This window comes from Polypterus senegalus, chromosome 5, assembly GCF_016835505.1.
Source record: "Polypterus senegalus isolate Bchr_013 chromosome 5, ASM1683550v1, whole genome shotgun sequence".
Lineage (NCBI taxonomy): Eukaryota > Metazoa > Chordata > Cladistia > Polypteriformes > Polypteridae > Polypterus > Polypterus senegalus.
Window position 1 is genome coordinate 167659452 of NC_053158.1, and position 21374 is coordinate 167680825.

Sequence of the window (21374 nt, forward strand, 5' to 3'; positions counted from 1 at the left end):
TTCAGAGACATACTGTCTGCGCAAATCCAACTAAATGCAGTCAAACTGATTGGGCGGTGTTTCATGATACAGATGGACAATGACCCAAAACATACAGCCAAAGCAACCCAGGAGTTTATTAAAGTAAAGAAGTGGAAAATTCTTGAATGGCCAAGTCAGTCACCTGATCTTAACCCAATTGAGCATGCATTTCACTTGCTGAAGACAAAACTTCAGACAGAAAGGCCCACAAACAAACAGCAACTGAAAGCCGCTGCAGTAAAGGCCTGGCAGAGCATTAAAAAGGAGGAAACCCAGCATCTGGTGATGTCCATAAGTTCAAGACTTCAGGCTGTCATTGCCAGCAAAGGGTTGTCAACCAAGTATTAGAAATGAACATTTAATTTCCAGTTATTTAATTTGTCCAATTACTTTTGAGCCCCTGAAATAAAGGGATTGTGTTAAAAAAATGCTTTAGTTGCCTCACATTTTAATGCAATCTTTTTGTTCAACCCACTGAATTAAAGCTGAAAGTCTGCACTTCAACTGCATCTGAGTAGTTTCATTTAAAATTCATTGTGGTAATGTACAGAACCAAAATTAGAAAAAGGTTGTCTCTGTCCAAATATTTATGGACGTAACTGTATATGAATTTCTATCAAAAAATCAACATTTCTGGGTGTGTCCAGACTTTTGATTGGTAATGTATACTTACCCAATATGTAAAAGTTAAGTTTGATTCACCATTGTAAAGCGTCTATCTTCTTGTACATTTACAGGCACTTTACTAAATGCAGTATGGAAAGCAGCGATGCGTTTTCAATGAGATGCGGAGATGCGCCCAACCCAGCCGCACTCATCCCATGTACCTTAGGTTAGGATTCGCTGTGTTTACACTCAAGCTTTCAGTAAGCACAGTGAACAAAGCTGAACACCTGCATCTGGGAATATATCATGCATCACCTTGTCTGTAATTTACCATTAGATCTCGACTGATGCTGAACAGATTTCATGTTTTTGTTGTGCTTAAACACATTTCGGGCGTTCCCATTTACACGTCACTCTGCTCACGTGTTCCGACACCTGCGTGGTCTTTGCAAGTGACGCTGCGGGGCCGAAGGGGGACTGGTCTCGTGTGGTTTAAACAGCACGTGTCGTTTGTCTGGCAGTACCAGCCAGGCTGACAACAGCTATGCAAAAAAAAAACAGCGACTTGTGCAGCACGAGACCATATGCCACATAAGGAGAAACATGGAACTGGCTCTTTTACATGGCTGTTGTCATTATAAACACGCCGTGGCTCTTGTTCATTTAAAATTAAATTTATAGCCACTCGCCGCTTCTACTGACCACATAAGAGTATTCGGCGTGTGCCGCCTATGGGATGCGCGCACGCGTGCATGTGATGTCACGGGTGGGCGGGATCGGCCGCTGTTCACAGTGCTGATTCTACGCTTCGGACTGACTGACAGAAGGACGGACGGAGAGTTGAAGCGCTCGAGCTACTACCCTCACCCGTCTGTCCTTCGCTTCTTATCATTCATTCATCCCCGCACCTGCAAAAAAAAAATCCGAACCCTCTTCCCAAACCATGGATTGTTAACGAAAGCGTGCAATGGATCAGCAAGAATGATGGATTCGCTCGCCTCATTTCTCATCGCCCTTTTGGCTCTCTTCACAAATCCCAGTGCCTCAGCCGACAGAAAATTCGGTAAGGTGACCGTATCGCATCTCCTTGACTGCTTTAGATACCAACTGCCGCACGCCGAGATGTTGCATCTCCTGGTATATATCTGTAGTTGCTCTGTCTGTCACCTTTTCACAAACATGCAACCCGGAGTGAAGACCCACTTAAAGTTGCATTGTGCCCGGTCTTGCACTTCCCCCGGGACAGAGCACTCAGCGCATCAGGGCGCACTCCTTGGGAGCAGGGAGTTCTGTCTGGGGAGCATCTTCGTGTGCGATGACCTTGAACACGGGACAGTTTATCTGTCTCTTCTAAAGTATTACCATCTTACTTCGTCATGATTTTGAAAACTAGACGCACACAATGCAAGAAAAATGAACGCGCATCCCTAGCGTGTCACGCGAAGAAAAATACACGTGCCGAACGGGCTTTCCGCTTCCTGATACGTGGAAACACAGCAAAGCCTTGTAGAGCAACCCCGAAGCAGGAACCACTTCAAACGTATTTTCATTAACCGAGTTTGGCATGCACCAGTTTTTAATATAGCGCCTTAATCGGAGGCTGTCGAATTCTCCGTAAGCAGACAGGGTAATGATAGGAAAAGGGAGTGAGATTACATAATCGGCTTTTCGCTGCGAAGGGAGGGAAAGTGAAAAGAAAGTGCTTACCCCTCAGCCAACTTATAAAATATTGAGGACATTTCGTCCTAGTCAATACTGTACATGTAGAACAAAATCTCGGACAGTTTATTACGAGTCCTGTAGTGGACTTATATTTTACAAAGCACAACAAACGTCTGTGCTGTATTAAACTTGTTGATGAACGAAGGCTTTTTGTAAATTAATTACAGTAGATATTAAATCACCTGAAAAAATCCAAATAACACCTTTTGGTCACACATTAGATCCACTTAAAATATACTCTTTAGTAACCAGTCGTTTAAGGATACCTAATTTCATTTTATCGTCAAGCAGCACATGCATGTCAGTGTTTTATTTTTTATTGTTTTGTGATTATTTTAATTCACACAGAAATCCTCTTTTGTTGATGTACTAACAGCTATTGTCAAGTGATACACAAACAGCAGTCCTTGCAAGAGCCAAGATAATTATTAAAGGGTTGTCACTAGGCAGAGCTGCTTGAGTTGTACCATTATTAGCAAATAAAGTGTAATTGTACATATAAAGTAAATGGAAACAAATTTGAAAAACAGAGAATTTGTCATTTTGAAGTAGGTCCAGGCTACAGTCGAAACAGTCATAGTAAAATACTACTGTGAGTAGTACATGACATTGAAGTTTATCATAGCTAACAGAGTGGAAATCTAGGTACAACTCCACTGTTAGTTCTGTCTGTTTGTCTGTCTATCTCAGCAGTTTTCCCCTTAGAGTAAATATTAATCTAAATAAAATACAAGCCACTGAAATTCCTTTTTCAGGTACTGTTGTTTAAAACTAGAACTTGTCAGGGTTGCAGTTGGTTTACGGCAGGAAATTACTGTGGACAGGACAGAATTAAATAGCAAGGAACTCTGAAACTCACTCACACGCTTAAATATAATGAGACAGTTAAGTATTGCGAGTTAACCTAATAGCAGATCTTTGCAATGTTTGAGTAAATCTGATAAGTATTCATGTAAACATGTTGCCAAAATGCAACTTCACTCAGAAGGCACCTCCATCAGGACATGCAACAGCCTAAAATCCTTGTGAAGCAGTTAGATTTTTAAACTATGTAATATCCAGGATAATATAAATGAAAAATGCTTAAGGTATACTTTGAGGTTTCAACCTCACTATAGACCAAACCGGAATGCCTTCTGTGTGAAGTCTGCATATCCTTCTGTTTTCATAGATTTCCTCTGGGATCTCTGGTTCCCCCAAAAAAGTTTAAGCACAAACTATCACGTTGATGGGTAACAAAGAGTGGCCCAAAGTGTGATAATTCACAGAAATTGATTTTCACTGCTTCAGAGGTACAGACTGGCTCCCATGACTAATACTGGACGAAAACAGTTTTGGAAAAAGTGTGTGTACATTATAAAGTTATTAGATTCATCACTTTGAAACATTTTATATCTGTACCCTCTTAGAATAGATGCTTGGTTAACTAATAATGTATTTTCCTGAAATGTTATTTTACTGCATTTGGGTATTACTTGCTAGATAATCAGAAGAAATTAATATGTTGAGAAATTCATAATAAATGCCTTACCCACTTCTTAGCTTGACATTGGTAGAAACAAGTTTTGTTTACAGCTGTATCAATTTAGGGAGTATGTAAAAATATAAAAATGTAAATTCGAGCAGAAGTAAATGGCAAGCTATAAATCAAGGGATTTTCTGGATTTTGTTGGTTTTAAAATGTCTTATGTGATATTTGTCTTAAATGTGTACTTTCTGTGACTTTATAAATTGTTAAGTTTGGGTTTATGAGACAATTCTAAGGGATCATACCTAGAAATCACAAATTTATTCTCATTTTGAAACATCAGCTAATTGTTTTTCATCTGTTCTGACCCTCTTAAGGGCATGTGTTGTAATTTTGCGCAGCCCTGTCATATTACCATGTGGTTAAGTTGTCATGTGTTTGAGCCATACAAACTTGTCCACTGAAAAATAATATATAAAGGTTGAAGATGTGAAAGGAAAACTTACTGTTTATTATTTGATTATATAAATTGAATTTCAGTTATATTTTTTGAGATTCCCCCTTGTTACTGAGATTATCCCAAAATGTATGGTTCACGATAGACAGCAAAGTCTTGAGTAAATGTCATTTTTTTTATATAATTGATCTTATACAGTATGTTGCTTTACATATAATTGTAAATGAAACAAGATTTGATTATGCACATTTGTGCTGACTCTTACAATCAATGAAAGTTCAAAACAATAACATGGCATATAGAGACAATGAAATTCACCTTTAGTTCCTAAAACTCCCTTTTTGAATGTTTGGTAATCAATGAACCTATAATTATACAGTATTTTTTTCAAATTGTATGTATAAGGATCTTTATGAAAAATTTCACTATAAATGAGTATTGTAAAGATTATTAATAAGGTCAGCATTTTACTTCACCTGTTAAGTGTCATGGATCTGGAGTACTGTATATACTTTAGTTTCATAGCAGAGGACATGCTAAACAGACACTCACAGATGGGTCAATGGTTTCCTATTGAGCTTTTTCTGTCCGTATTGGTGGATGTTCTAAGTGCCATTAAAATCACAACTTGTAGTAAAAGCACAAAATAGATAGTAAATGATGTATGTGTGCTTTCCTAACTATACAGGTTAAATTAAGTTTAATTACAAAAGATTAACATTTTTTTTTTTAGCCTTTTGCATTCGTATGTGGGCTGTTCTAGGTTCCATTTATAACCACAACCTGTGTTGCATTCTTGATTTGCTGTTTAACAAAATTTCACTCTGAATAGTCGATGGGAGATCCTCAGCAGCTGCATTAAAATCAGCTTCGTATTGGCTTTTTAAATTAGGTTGTGACCACCCATAGTCACTAGGGATGCACTGATAATGCGAATTCTGGGTCAATACTGATAATCAATATTCCATTTGTTGTATCTGCCAATTCCGAACCCAATATCGATATTATTACCTTTTTTTTATTCTTTTTTTTTCTGCATTTTATTTTATATGCAAATTAAAAATTGATGCGTGCATACTACTTAAATGAGGAACTTTTTCCCTTAAACATTTTTGACCTTTGCCAGTTAACTTACTTTCAGAAACTAATCTATAAAATACAATTTTTTATGTAATATATTAATTGTTTTACTCAGGTACAATTTAGAGCAGCCTTAAATATCAGAATAATGGATTTTACTTTCAAGTGATTTTCACTGAATGCCTTAGCCTTCTTATTTAAAGGTCAACTAACAAAGAAGCTTCAGCCTATGATGCAGAAAGGTGAGGTTTTTTGGTAGACAGCTCACCTGTGTGGGTGGAGCTCCATTTAAATGACTATTATTTTATCTTAGTCCTGATAATATTTTAGCAAGTTAATGTATACTGCGTTTTATTCTGTCATTTATAGTGAAGAAAGACCTCATGACCAACTTTATATCCAGTAAACCACTTAGTGTTTTGTGTGGAGCTTGTGTGGAGCTGTGCTTCTGTGTTTTATGAATTAGACTAAGTCATATCGATCCAAATTATCAGAAATAATGTTAACATTTTATGTAATAACCATATTTTATTTATAACCCCTTATTGACTGAAGCTAACTTATCATGCTTCCGTAAGAGTGACACTGTTTTTCAAGTATTGGGTCAATCCCTTTGTTATAGGATTAAGAACAACCTGTAGAAGCTTGTAGCAAACATTTTACTTTTGTAACTATAGGTTAGTTAAAGTTTCACTGTGATAAAACATGACAAAATGAAATGCACTCAATTTTGCTGTTACTGATGTTTGGCTAATGTTACCAGCAACCACAAACATGCCATATGCATACATTGTTTGTATATATATATATATATATATATATATATATAAACAACTTAGGAAATGTACGCATGGTGTAATATTTAGGTGAGTTCAGAGAATCAGTTAACTTTTTTTAAAGTTAGAGCATTTAACATTTTTTAAACAAACTTATCAAGGAGTCAGTTGCTTCATTTTTGTTTATTAAAAAACAATAAGTCATATTAAAAAATAACAGTGATAACAGAATACAGTTAGATACATTAGTTTTCTACAGTAAACTCATTTTCTTAGGCAGCACTTTCCAATTTCATGTAATTAAAAATGTAGACCAAATAGGCTTGTCATCATGTCGTCGTTATGTCATTATCAGTTAAGCAGATAAAAGGCCTGGAGTTGATTTGAGGTGTGGTACTTGCATGTGGATGATTTTGCTGTGAACAGACAACATGCAGTCAAAGGAGCTCTCCATGCAGGTGAAAGAAGCCATCCTTAAGCTGTGAAAACAGAAAAAATCCATCTAAAAAATTGCTACAATATTACGTGTGGCAAAATCTACAGTTTGGTACATCCTGAGAAAGAAAGCAAGCACTGGTAAACTCAGCAACGCAAAAAGACCTGGGGCCTCATGTATAACGCCGTGCGTAGAACTCGCACTATAACATGGCGTAAGCACAAAAGCCGAAATGTGCTTACACACAGAAAAATCCAGGGGCCTCATGTATAAACGGTGCGTACGCACAGAAATGTTGCGTAAGAACTTTTTCACGTTCAAATCGCGATGTATAAAACCTACACTTGGCGTAAAGCCACGCACTTTTCCACGGTACCTCATGCCTTGTCGTACGCAAGTTCTCCGCTCGGTTTTGCAGACTGGCGGTACCCAGCGTCAAAGCAGTGCTACTGTTCTTGTGTGATTACTCATTATTTTCATGACGCGGCTTTATAAATACACAGAAACTAACCTCATATTGTTTATTAGTGTAATGCATCTGATTGTAATTAACTTGTAACAATATAATGGTCCAGGAAATAGCCATAGTATTCCAAATACCATAACTGCTTTAGTGTTGTTACTCTCACTGCACCTTTTTCTTCTTCTTTTTCTTCTTTCAGCTGCTCCCTTTAAGGGTTGCCACAGCGGATCATCTTTTTCCATATTACTCTCACTGCACCACTCAGAGTATTTATATATCTGAGTGGGGAATCATAGCAGCAGCTGATCGGAAAGAGAATTATCGGTATACAGCATCAAGCCCACGCTGCCTTAGCCACGGCAAAATATTTCAAAGCCTTTCCTGTACGGACCTCGCGGTTCAGAAACAGTTTCATCCCAAGAACTATAAACGCACTCAATCAATTGCTCCTTGTAGAACTGTTTGTACTTATAAGTACAATTACCCCACTGTAAATTTGCACTACAGTTATATTACACAACCTGAGCCACTTTATAAAGCGCGTATTTACATATGATGACAGTATCATTTGTAAGATGAAATGCAGCAAATTATGTTGATTATATTATACAGATAAAACTTTAACTTCATTTAAATAATCTGTATTGTTAATTATTAAACATGTGAGGACACGGTGCCGCAGTGCTTGCATGTTCACATATTGTTCCTGCCTCACGCTGTATATTTGCTGAGACTGGTGCGACACTGGAAGGATAGATGGATAGAATAATTAAACACGTACTATGAAGATATTTCAGTGTTCCTTAAAAGTTTTGAAAAAGCTTATACAGTAGATGGCTTAACGTCTATTACAGAGCTGATTGTGTGGTGATTGGGTATTTGGGGAAAGAAAAGTAAGGACAAGAATTGAACGTTAGTACTTTTGAAAGAGACAGTACTGCTACAATAAATTATTTCATTGAAGGTCGCGCATGGCGCAGCAGCATCTTGTATGAGACATGAACAATCACTGCGCCATCGTGTTCTTAATAACATGCTTTCATTCCAATCATCATGAAAATGATATCACATATATATCTCAGTATTTTAATTATTCAGAGAGCTGTAATATCATGAATGTAATGGATTCTGTGTCCTGTCGGAGAAAGAGAAAGAATGGAAGCACGTAGTGATTCACACACATACAGCACATTGAAGATCAAATACAAAACAAAGCATTTAATGTGCTACTTTAGTTACAATGGGATTTGAGAAACTAGTAAATTAAATGATTTTAAGATGAAGTTTATGTTCTACTTTAATGACAAAATAAATTACGTGATTAAAGCGGATATTTCGAGATGGAAGTTAACATTTCGTGCTTTTTTCCTACTCTGTGCCTTTTTTTCTCACTGTACCCTAATAAGCTTCCATATGACAGTCAGACGGTGGGCTACGTCTCTCCTTTTCACGGTGACTTTGATATGTGACAACTTCTTTTTTATGTTGGGCACTGTGCGACTTTGTGAACTTGAGCTTGTTTCTCCAACACGCTATGTCACTCGATCAACTTCCTTTTGTTGATTATACCACTGTATAAACCAACAAATAGTACGTTTTTCTTTGCCTCTACTTGGTATTCGCTGAAATTCTTATATTTTCCCTCTTGCTTTTGCCATTGCCTGTTCACAGAACGCTGAGCTTAAGGTCTATTTATATTGATTTACATATTCAAAGAGGCATAATTCTGTGGGGAGACGGGGCAGGACAGAAGGCACTTGCACGTGAGTTAGTTTTCACGCTGATCAGGATTTATGGAGCGGAAGAATGCGGCAGTTGGAGTATGCACAGATTCCTGCATCTGGAATTTTCTGTGCATAAGCACTTTTCTGGTTTTGTGCTTAGGTCATGTTATAGTACGAATTATACTCACGCCGTTATACATGAGGCCCCAGGGCTTTGCTGATAAATTGTAATGTCAGAGAAGCATTGACTCGTTATTATTTGCTAATAATACACATTTTATTAGTGTAATGTAAATACTGAAGACTTACTTGTGCAATCTTTGCCATGCTTACATAATTCTCTTCCTCTTACAATAATTTCTAGAGAAGTAAATTTTTTGCAGTTAACTTACCGCATGCAGCAGGAAAAGCGAGTCGCTGTATCAGTCTCATGCCTGTTCCGGTGTTTTTAATAATTGGTATTTGGAATCGATTTTGCCATCTGGTGCGGCTTTTTGACAAGTAAAAGAGGAAGATATAAAAATACACAAGTTGAATGGAACGCTGTCAAATTAAATATGAACCAGTAAATTAATTCATAATTAATTCACACAGAATATTAAGATAGATGAGTTGACAAATTCACCATTACTTTTCAATGGGAGATTTTGAAATTGCAGAACATTGTAAAGTGTGCTCAAATAGAGATATCTCAAATTTCACTGAAGAATAAATGTGCCAGATTTCACCAAAATGAGCCCAAGGGGGACGTGTTGTTTCATGCGGATTGACAAACAGACAGGTAAATGAAAATGGCACCCACAGTATGTTTTTTCTTATTGAATATGAAAACACATATAAAGAAGAAGAAAAATATAAAAATATAAATTATTGCAGTGACATACTCTTTTTCTGTATTTGAGAAAAATAAGGATTTTCATATTCTTGCAGTGTCTCACTCACAATGGGTGCATACTGGTGCAAGAAAGAGTGATATAATGTCTGTTGTATTCTTACTCCACAAGTCATGCTTCTCAATGTACTTTTTCTCTCTTCTTCTTTTCCTTGATATACATTAATACAAGAAAGAGCAAGGTGTCCTCCTTCCTTACTCTTATTTTTTTAGACTCCCTGCTCTGCATGTTAGAGCCAAAAAAAAGAAAGATGTGTCTCATGCATTTCAAGTCATCTGTTGGGATATAAAAAGGAGTGAGATACAGTGGGCCCTTGACTTACGAACTCAATTCGTTCATGAGGGCTGGTTGTAACTCAAGTTTATTGTATGTCAAGACTATTTTTCCCTTAAGAAATAATGGAAACACCCATAATGCGCTCAGAACTTCCCACAGCAACACTTACTTAACCTATTCATAATAAAAAAGGGTTGTATAATGTGCATAATTTACCAAAACACCAATAATTTTTCTAAAGTACTAATCAAAAAGTTATAAAAAGTGCATAGCCTACCAGAAACAGCAATTTCACACTGTACTCACCATTTAATTTGACATCTTTGGTCTGCAGGAAGGGAGGAGGAGGAGAGTGAAACGGAAGATGGATATTGTTTAGAAGGAGCCTCCTTATGCAAATCTTTTCTTTGTAAAATTGTCGAGATGGTGGATTTCGACATGCTGTACATATTAGCGAGATCGGTCACGAACGCCACTGTCATATTTCCGCACAATTTCCTTCTTCGTTTCGATTGTGATCGCTGTTTCTCAAGTTAATAATGACAGTAGTCGAGCACTCAGTTCAAAGCTGGTCGTGTTGTTAACTGCTGTAATAATACACTCCAAAGCAAGCCGGTGCTGACTTAGCCTGATGACATCATCATGTGCCGCTCCAGCCCGCTAGCTAACATCCCTTAACAATCGCTTTCTTTACCATCGTTACCTTCTCTTCCTTCCTTAGCAATTATGCGTCTTGCTTGCCATGGTCTTAGTGAATTATATATATAGATGAATCACTGCACTGACCGAAATTACGTCCACAAACACATGTATCTGGGCTCCGACTGACGCTTCCGAACGCTCTCGGCTGTTTGTTTACAATCGCACAAGCGGATACACGTGACCGCATTCGGGTCATATCGCAAGATGTTGGTCGTAAATCAAAACAAAAATTTTGGTCGTAAATCAAGTTGTTTGCATGTCAGGCCGGTCGTATGTCAAGGGTCGACTGTATGCACCTCTCATACTATTGTTCTCTTTTTTCCCTATGTCAATTATAGATTTCTCCAGGCTAAGTGTGATTTTTGTAAAATGGCTAACTCTGGCAGTATTGGACTTGCACAAGGTGCCATGTTTTCCCATGATGTAGCCTTGTTCACGGAACCTGAGCTGTCCACTAAATAACAGTGAATTACATGGGTTTATTATATTTAATAGTATTCATGTACATTGAAACTATTGATGTATGCATACTATACATAATGATAATAGGCAAAACCAATTTCACCTTATTTTTCTACAGACATTTCACTCTAGATGTTTTTCCACAATAACATATACTATGCTTAAGTATATATTCTTTGGGTAAAATGTAAGTTTTATTGCATAGTACTTGTAACTGTGTATGTACTGTATAAGTAAATTTTAAATTGACCATGTAATGTCAAAAAATCCAAGTGATTTAGTTTCATACAAATTTGCTTTATCTTCTTCAGTCTACAATTTTCTGCTTTCTGAGGCAGTGGTGGTATTCATCAGTCATTATTGGTCTTTCTGACACTATTAGATACATAAAATCACACATATAGTACAGGCCAAAAGTTTGGACACACCTCCTCATTCAATGTGTTTTCTTTATTTTCATGACCATTTACATTGGTAGATTCTCACTGAAGGCATCAAAACTATGAATGAACACATGTGGAGTTATGTACTTAACAAAAAAAGGTGAAATAACTGAAAACATGTTTTATATTCTAGTTTCTTCAAAATAGCCACCCTTTGCTCTGATTACTGCTTTGCACACTCTTGGCATTCTCTCGATGAGCTTCAACAGGTAGTCACCTGAAATAAAAGGTGAAATGGAGGTTAAAGTTTATTACACTCTGAAAACTTTGCTGCTGGAGTATGTGAATTTCCCCTTGGGGATTAATAAAGTATCTATCTATCTATCTATCTATCTATCTATCTATCTATCTATCTATCTATCTATCTATCTATCTATCTATCTATCTATCTATCTATCTAATAAAATGTTGTTTTTCTGTATTTTTCAGTGTGAATTTACTTTTAACATATTTTTCCCTTTTTTCTAAAGCATCAATATGCATGCATTACACAACAATAAAATAAGTGACCCAAGATGAACATGTGGTCCTGTCTAGAATTAGGTGTAGCACTGGTCTGTCCCTAATGCTGTCTGCATTGGCTCTAGCTTAATTGAAAGATTAATTTTGAATTAGCTATTTTAGCAATTGCATAGATAGGTGGGAGAAAATAAGTAACTTCTTATGTTCTCTATATATGAAACTTATTATGTTATTATTCATAACATTTTGCTTTACATTACCTGTTCATCATGGCTAGCAGCACTCTGGCATTCTGTATTAGGTTTTGTGTATTTAGAGGCAGTTGCATTTAAGAATCATAATCAACAACAACATTTATTTATATAGCACATTTTCATACAAACAGTAGCTCAAAGTGCTTTACATAATAAAGAATAGAAAAATAAAAGACACAATAAGAAAACAAAATAAATCAACATTAATTAACATCGAATAAGAGTAAGGTTCAATGGCCAGGGGGGACAGAAAAAACAAAAAAACTCCAGACGGCTGTAGAAAAATCAGGATCAGGATGTCCATGCCAGCAGTACTCAAGGCTTATAATCCCTTTGCCTATTATGGCCTCCCTTTTGTCCACTTAGCTATGCCAAGAAGGTTGTCAGGAAAAGTAAAATGTATTGGTTAATTTGGTTCCAGTTTCTGATGACATTTGAAATAAAAAGATCTCAAATGGCCAGGACTGAAAACTGCCTGAACGTTTACTCAATGTCTGTTTTGCTAAAATCAGAATCAGAATTTAAGTACAGTTTTATCAGCTTTGGTCTCTAAAACTAGAGATGAGTTGGTCTCTAATATGGAGGCCACTTTTCTTGTTTTTTTTACATGATTATCTTGTACATTTGAAGAGGCTGTGCAGCTGTTTGGTCAAAATTTAACATTTTTATTTTAAAATAAAACCAATTAACAAAATACAGATTAATCAAACAAATGGAAATGCCATAGCAAGTACTGTTGTATACACAAAAAATCCAAAAATACTCCTACCCGGGGTTTGTTCCTGCCTTGCGCCCTGTGCTGGCTGGTATTAGCTCCATCAGACCCCGTGACCCTGTGTTAGGATATAGTGGGTTGGAGAATGACTGACTGACTGACAAATATTATTACAAGTCAGAATTATTTGTAAGTTTTACTTTAATCCTTATTAATTAAATGAAATGAATAGAATGGAATCACATTATTAGGTAACTGTATTTACAATGATGTACTATACAGGAAATATGACCGGTTAATTGCACCTAATTATTAAATCTATACTAATAAAAGGCAAAGCCCTCACTCACTCACTCACTCACTCACTCATCATAAATTCTCCAACTTCCCGTGTAGGTAGAAGGCTGAAATTTGGCAGGCTCATTCCTTACAGCTTACTTACAAAAGTTGGGCAGGTTTCATTTTGAAATTCTACGCGTAATGGTCATAACTGGAACCTATTTTTCTCCATATACTGTAATGGACTTTAGCTTGATGGCCGTGGGGGGGGGCGGAGCTGCATGTGACATCATCACGCCTCCCACGTAATAACGTGAACTGACTGTGAACGCAGTACGTAGAAAAGAAGGAAGAGCTCCCAAAGAGTGCTGAAGAAAAACGCCGAATACTTTATTCGCGAGATACAAGTTTAATGAGAAGACACGAGGTATAAACGAGACTTTGGATTACTTTGTAACGGAGTTAAAATTGCTGTAGCAAGAAACTTTTAAGTGCCGGGCCTTAGCTAACATTAAATAAAGCCGTGGACATTGCAACATCACACAAGAGAGCAGCTCACGTGAACTGACTGAACGCAGTACGAGTGATCACTTCCATGCATCAAACCTGTTCAAAAAACGCATTACACAATTGACAAGGTAGGAAAAGAATATGCTCCGAGCTGAGCTCCACAGCTAACGCAGTCTTGCGGAAGCAACTTCGTCATGCTGCCACCAAATATTCACAGAAAAATCCACAAGTTAATACACACGCTGTCTCTAGAGTTTCTCCACACTCAATGTATTCCTTGCATCCCTGTTACACCCTCTGATCTCCCATTTCAATTCAGATGCCTCCAATTTCCAGTAAGGCTCTGCTGCGCGATGATAAGTAATAAGTCTCAAGGACAGACCCTACAAAAGGTTGCCATTGATTTCAGGCAAGATTGCTTTTCTCCTGGACAACTATATGTTGCATTTTAAAGGGTGAGCTCGCGCAGCTTCGTCATATTACAACCGGAGTGCTGAACTGACAACGTGATATATAAAGAGAACTATAATAATTGTAATAAATGAACAATAAAACAGCGGAGAACCCGTGGATTAAATAAAAAGGCAGCTTCCTTGGCAAAGCAAGGAAAAAGGAGGGCTTTATATGTCGTTCGTTTATAAAACAGCGGAGAAGCTGTGTAAAGGCTGCTTCACAAAAAACCAGTGGAGCACCTTATATGAGCAGGCAGTCAGCTAAAGAAGGGAATCAATAAATATCTATAATCGTAATAAACGAACAAAAAATAGTGTACAAGCCGCGGATTAAATAAAGGAAATGGGTACCTGAACAGTAAAGTAAATCTCGAATAACTACACAATAACTATAACAATCGTAATAAATGAACAATAAAACAGTACAGAACCGCGAAGCAAGGAGAAACAACGCCCTTATATGGCGTTCATTTATAAAGCAGCGGAGAAGCTGTGTGAAGGCAGCTACACAAAAAAACAGCGCCACACTCTGAATGTATTCCTCGCATCATCGTTATACCCTCTGATCTCCCATTTCAATTCAAATGTCTCAAATTTCCAGTAAGGCTCTGCTTTGCGATGACAATTAATAAGTCTCAGGGACAGACCCAACAAAAGGTTGCCATTGATTTGAGGCAACATTGCTTTTCTCCTGGACAACTATACGTTGCATTCTCAAAAGTAATCTCAGTGCACAGCTTGGTCATATTACAACCGGACTGCTGAACTAACAACGTGGTATACAAAGAGATCCTTAACAGATAGTTATTGGTATATTTTCCCTCAGTTTAAAATGTTTTCTTTTCTTCTTAATAAAAATTTAAAAGCAGTTCTTCGCCTCTCTGAAGCTGGGATTTTGCTATATACAGTATATATATATATATATGTAGATATATATATATATATATATATATATATATATATATATATATGTATGTATGTATGTATGTATGTATGTATGTATGTATGTATGTATGTATGTGTATATATTGTGGAGGACTGCCGGCTTCCCATACCGGTCCTCACCCGGCCAGGAGGAGCTCTCCCGACAGCAGGATCGTGCCCCGAGGTCCAGCAGGGCCTTATGGACTTTGTAGTGTTTATACACAGCCCTGCTGGATACCTTGGGGACCACCAGGAGTCGCTGTGGGGGGGCTTATGGGCTCTGTGATGCCGTATGACCCGGGAGTATGTCACGGTCTAGTGTATATATATAGATATGTGTATGTGTAGATATGTGTATATGTATATATGTATATGTATATACAAAGTATGTTTATATGTGTGTGTGTCTGTGTGTGTGTGTGTGTATATATATATATATATATATATATATATATATATATATATATGGCAGCAACACTCATAACAGTGACAAAACAATTACATTGACAATTATGTTATGTTATTTTTAAAATGTTTCCTTTTCTTTTTCATAACTTCTTTAACACACTACTTCTCCGCTGCGAAGCGCGGGTATTTTGCTAGTATACACATATTACACAACTACTTAAGAAAATTAAAGAATAAGTAGGTAATAAGATTATAGTTCAAACATTAAATACCAGCTATTCTTAAACATATAATTAAAATTGTAGCAGGATATGAACTTTTAAAAATATATTAAAGATTAAAAAGATTCACAGCTTGGGAAAAATAGTTTTTTTGCTGTGTTGTTTTAACCTTGGTGCCCTGAAATGTTTACTGGAAGGAAGAGCTTGAAAGATGTGATGTCTAGGAAGAGAAGGGTTATCAATAATTTTGCTTGCAAGATTTATGTACCTTGAGTTATACAGATCTTGCAGTTTATGGCCAGTTATCTTCTCTGCTGACCATATAATATGTTAAGGTATGGCCTTGTCCTCCAGAGTCATTGGTCCAGACAAAACCATTAATGCAGGATTTAAGCTTGAGCTCAAAGACAGCAGTGTAGTGCTGGGCTAGCAGTGGCTTTGGCAATTTAAAATTCTTTATTAGAGAACAAATTTTCTGTTGCACCTTATTAACCGCGTAGCTGATGTTAACTTCTCATTGGTGATTCAGAGTAATTGTAATCCCCAGGTACCTGAAGGTCTTCACAATCTTGACTATGGAACCACTGTTGGCTATGGGAGAGGTGATGAGAATACATCTCTTGAAATCTACAATCATTTTGACAGTCGATTGTTTGCATATACACTATACAATACAGCTTTTAGGATACTACAATGACATAGTGATAATTGCCATTCCCTCACTGTTCTGGCATTATGGTTTTAAATCCTGCACCTTTCTGTGTGGATTCTGCAGGTTTTATTATGTCTTGTGGATTTGTCTCTGAATACTTTAATTTTCTTCCTACAACCTAGAGTTCTTTTTTATTTTAGTTCATTTAAATTATATAAGCTGCACTATCCTTTAAAAGCTCAGTGTGCTATTCTATAGTTATAAATCGAGTATGAAGAACAGAAATGCAACATAAAAACAAAAAAAAGTTTTAGGACATAAACAGAGAAAAATCATCAAATAGATAGATATATAAAGCTTTATACAAAAATACAATTTTTGAAAATTTCATCAGGATGAAAGATGTCAAAAAATAATGATGTGCATGTTTTGTTGATCAGATATTTTGAGTTAGCCCCATATAAGTGTGAACATGTGTGTGTGTGTCTAGCAATTGACATTCTGCCAATGATTGAGTTCTGCCTTGTGGTCAGTGCTGCTATAGCCCTTTCATATATGTCGTCTATTCAGTTTATTCAGCAGACACTAGAACTGAAGCCTATCCTTTTAGCAAATTAGTTATGGCAGTGCAAAGCCACAGTTTTGAAGATTTATAAAGCATATAAATAGTGTTTTTGTTTGAATTTTAAACTGAAACACTTTTTCCATGAGGTCAATTGGAAAAATGTATTCAGTGTATTCAATAATAATTTATAGCCATAATTAACATTGATGAGTCAAAAATGTAAGGGTTTTTAAATACTATCCATGAATTTATCATTTTTACCTGCTGTACTTTTAAAATACATAAAGCAATGTCATGGCCATGAAGAATGACTTTCAGACGGCTTCGAGGAGATTCTGGTCCACTGTCCGGCGTCTCAGGAGGGGGAAGCAGTGCAGTGTCAACACTGTATATGGTGGGGATGGTGTGCTGCTGACCTCGATTCGGGACATTGTGGGTCGGTGGGGGGAGTACTTCGAAGATCTCCTCAATCCCACTAACATGCCTTCCAATGAGGAAGCAGAGCCTGGGGACTCGGAAGTGAGCTCCCCCATCTCTGGGACTGGGGTCACCGAGGTGGTCAAAAAACTCCTTGGTGGCAGGGCCCCGGGGGTGGATGAGATACGCCCGGAGTTCCTCAAAGCTCTGGATGTTGTAGGACTGTCTTGGTTGACACGTCTCTGCAACATCGCATGGACATCAGTGACAGTGCCTCTGGATTGGCAGACCGGGTTGGTGGTCCCCCTCTTTAAGAAGGGGAACCAGAGCGTGTGTTCCAACTACAGAGGGATCACACTCCTCAGCCTCCATGGAAAAGTCTGTTTGGGGGTTCTGGAGAGGAGGGTCTGTCGGATAGTCGAACCTCGGATTCAGGAGGAACAGTGTGGTTTTCGTCCTGGTTGCGGAACAGGGGACCAGAGCAGAGTACTGGAGGGTGCATGGGAGTTTGCCCAACCAGTCTAGATGTGTTTTGTGGACTTGGAAATGGCGTTTGACCGTGTCCCTTGGGGAATCCTGTGGGGGGTGCTCCGGGAGTATGGGGTACTGGACCCCCTGATAAGGGCTGTTTGGTCCCTGTACAATTGGTTTCAGAGCTTGGGCCGCGTTGCCGGCAGTAAGTCGAACCCGTTTCCAGTGAGAGTTGGACTCCGCCAGGGCTGCCCTTTGTCACCGATTCTGTTCATAACTTTTATGGACCGAATTTTTAGGCGCAGTCAGGGTGTTGAGGGGGTCCAGTTTGGTGGATTCAGGATTGGGTCACTGCTTTTTGCAGATGATGTTGTCCTATTTGCTTCGTCAGGTCCTGATCTTTAACTCTCTCTGAATTGGTTCGCAGCTTAGTGTGAAGCGGCCGGGATGAGAATCAGCACCTCCAAATCCGAGACCATGGTCCTCAGCCGGAAAAGGGTGGAGTGCCCTCTCAGGATTGGAGGTGAGATCCTGCCCCAAGTGGAGGGGTTCAAGTATCTCGGGGTCTTGTTCACGAGTGAGGGAAGAATGGAGCGTGAGATCGACAGGAGGATCGGTACAGCGTCCGCAGTGATGCGGGCTCTGCATCGGTCTGTCGTGGTGAAAAAGGAGCTGAGCCGTAAGGCAAAGCTCCCAATTTACCAGTCGATCTATGTTCCTGCCCTCCCCTATGGTCATGAGCTATGGGTAGTGACCGAAAGAACGAGATTATGAATACAAGTGGCTGAAATGAATTTCCTCCGCAGGGTGTCTGGGCTTTCCCTTAAGAATAGGGTGAGAAGCTCAGTCACCTGGGAGGGGCTCAGAGTAAAGCCGCTGCTCCTCCGCATCGAGAGGAGTCAGATGAGGTGACTCGGGCATCTGATCAGTATGCCTCCTGGATGCCTCCCTGGTGAGGTGTTCCGGGCACGTCCAACTGGGAGGAGGCCCCAGGGAAGACCCAGGACACGCTGGAGGGACTATTCTCCCGGCTGGCATGGGAATGCCTCGAGATTCTCCCGGAAGAGCTAGAAGAAGTGGCCAGGGAGAGGGTAGTCTGGGCATCTCTGCTCAAGCTGCTGCCCCCGTGACCCGACCTCGGTTAAACGGAAGAGGATAGATGGATGGATGGATAAAGCAATGTCAGTCTAAAAATATCCTTAGTTCATGAAATAGAGAAAACACTGATTAATAAGATACCCACTTATGCAGGATGTTAATAATAATAATTCTGCTTTGTAGAATTTGTAGTGATTCAGGTCTATCGTTGGTACTTTGCTAGTGATTACTATTTTGGGAAGTATTCACTGATGAATAAGGAAAGTATGAGCTTTCAGACACCTTCTGATAATGAGTAATTTGCTTATGTTCTTGATTGCACTTGTTTCAGTCATTGTCTCCACAGATGTTATTGTTTCCTACATATGCATTTACTGTTTGTGTCTCATGTAATATGTATGAAGATTTTTGGGTTGATGCAAGATCTTGTTTGGTTTACCAACTTAGTCTATTCATTTTAATTGCAGTTTATAATCATTCTAAGACATATGCACTGCACTGAGTGGCCAATTTATTAGATATACCACTTCAGTTGCATCCCCATTTGACCTGCAAAAAGCCTGTATTTGTCAGGATATTGACTGAACAGTGTGTCAAAAGTCTTATATAGAAATGCATTCCTGTGTTGACTTCAGCATGTCTCATAGTAGGTAAAAATTAGCTGAGTTTACGGAGTCTGATGTTTGGGGAGGGCAATTATATTAAATTGAAGTCACTGTTTTGTTTGTGAATCTACTCTACAATTTTCATTCTCAGAAAGCCTATTAGGAGATGGGTTTACTGTACCTATGAAAATATACATATGACTGGCAACAATGGTCAGCCAATGTTTGTAATACTATCAGGACAAGCAGCTGTACCCAAGGATTCTGAACTAGATAAAGAGATTAGAAAACAGATGAACAGATGCATAGTGCTGACATAGGTAGATGATAGGTGTCAAAAGCTTTCTAATACAGTAATTCCTCCTCAATCGCGGGGGTTACATTCCAGAACCCCCCCACGATAGGTGAAAATCCGCAAAGTAGAAACCATATGTTTGTATGGTTATTTTTATATATTTTAAGCCCTTAGAAACTCTCCCACACTGTTAACATTATTAGAGCCCTCTAGACATGAAATAACACCCTTTAGTCAAAAGTTTAAGCTGTGCTTCAAGACAAGACAGAGATGGCAGTTCTTTCTCACAATTAAAAGAATGCAAACATATCTTCTCTTCAAAAGAGTGCCATCAGGAGCAGAGAATGTCAGTGAGAGAGAAAGCAAACAATCAAAAAATCAATACGTGCTGTTGAGCTTTTAAGTATGCGCACTGCGATAAAGCAGCTGCAAAGAAGGGAGCAATGTGAAGGTAGTCTTTCAGCATTTTTTAGAGTAGTGTCCTTATCTTCTAGGCAAACAGCCCCTCTGCTCACACCCCCTCCGTCAGGTGCAGAGAGACTGAGAGAGAACGAGAAAAGCAAACAATCAAGCACCACTCGGGAAGCACATCGTATATCATTGAGGAGTTTTATTTAATACGTAATACATGCTCTGATTGGGTAGCTTCTAAGCCATCCGCCAATAGCGTCCCTTGTATGAAATCAACTGGGCAAACAAATTGAGGAAGCATGTACTTTAAATTAAAATACCCATTGTCCGCAGAAATCCGCGAACCAGCGAAAAATCCGTGATATATATTTAGATATGCTTACATTTAAAATCCGCGATGGAGTGAAGCCGCGAAAGTCGAAGCGCGATATAGCGAGGGATCACTGTATATGAGAAGTTTATGTGGTGCAGACAAAGATGACAGGAATTCTGACATGTTGGAATTTATAACTTTTTTATCAGTGCCCACGTCTTGTATCAAACTGTATTAAATAGTAAGCTAGTCAGGCTAGTTGGTGAAAAATGTATTCATTATATTTGATTCAAGTCCGTTCATCAGCAGATGTATTTTGAAACCTCTTTAGTCTGTGCATACTTAGTGCAGGATGGCTTGTAATAAAATTCCTAGAAGTGTGCACATGGCTAGATACTCAAGCAGTGTGAAGCACTCAAATGACGTGTCTATTTCTGAGTTTTTGAAATTTATAAACCTATTCAGAGTCATCAGGAAAAGTGTGTTAATAACAGGTCAGTCTAACGAAGAACAGATTAGATTGAATAAAGACATTATGCTTGCAAGGACATTGCTGAAACTATATGTTTTCAATTATAGCAAACAAATGTCAGACAGTTATCTGCTTTAATGCCACTGTGGGAGATGCAAGTTGTGTTCAAATCTAAAATGCTTAATTTAAAAATACAAGTTTTCCAATGCAAATGAGTGCATGAAACATTTGAGAACAAATATTTTGACTTGACAAATATGAAATGTTTCATGTAATACAAAGTATATTATATACTCTTCAGTTATTCATTTATTCATTCAT

At 38.2% G+C, this 21374-nt stretch overlaps 1 protein-coding gene across 2 annotated transcripts in view; it reads left to right on the forward strand.

Moving 5' to 3' along the window:
• Positions 1–1359: 1359 nt before the first annotated feature.
• Positions 1360–21374, forward strand: part of ptprn2 (protein tyrosine phosphatase receptor type N2) — a 1088657-nt gene continuing 1068642 nt past the window's right edge. Inside the window, exon 1 of one of the 2 annotated variants that reach the window (XM_039753609.1) lies at positions 1360–1690. In XM_039753609.1, coding sequence (XP_039609543.1) covers positions 1609–1690 — 82 coding nt within the window. In that variant the 5' untranslated portion in view covers positions 1360–1608. The remainder of the gene's footprint in view (positions 1691–21374) is intronic. The other variant, XM_039753610.1, reaches the window with a different exon arrangement.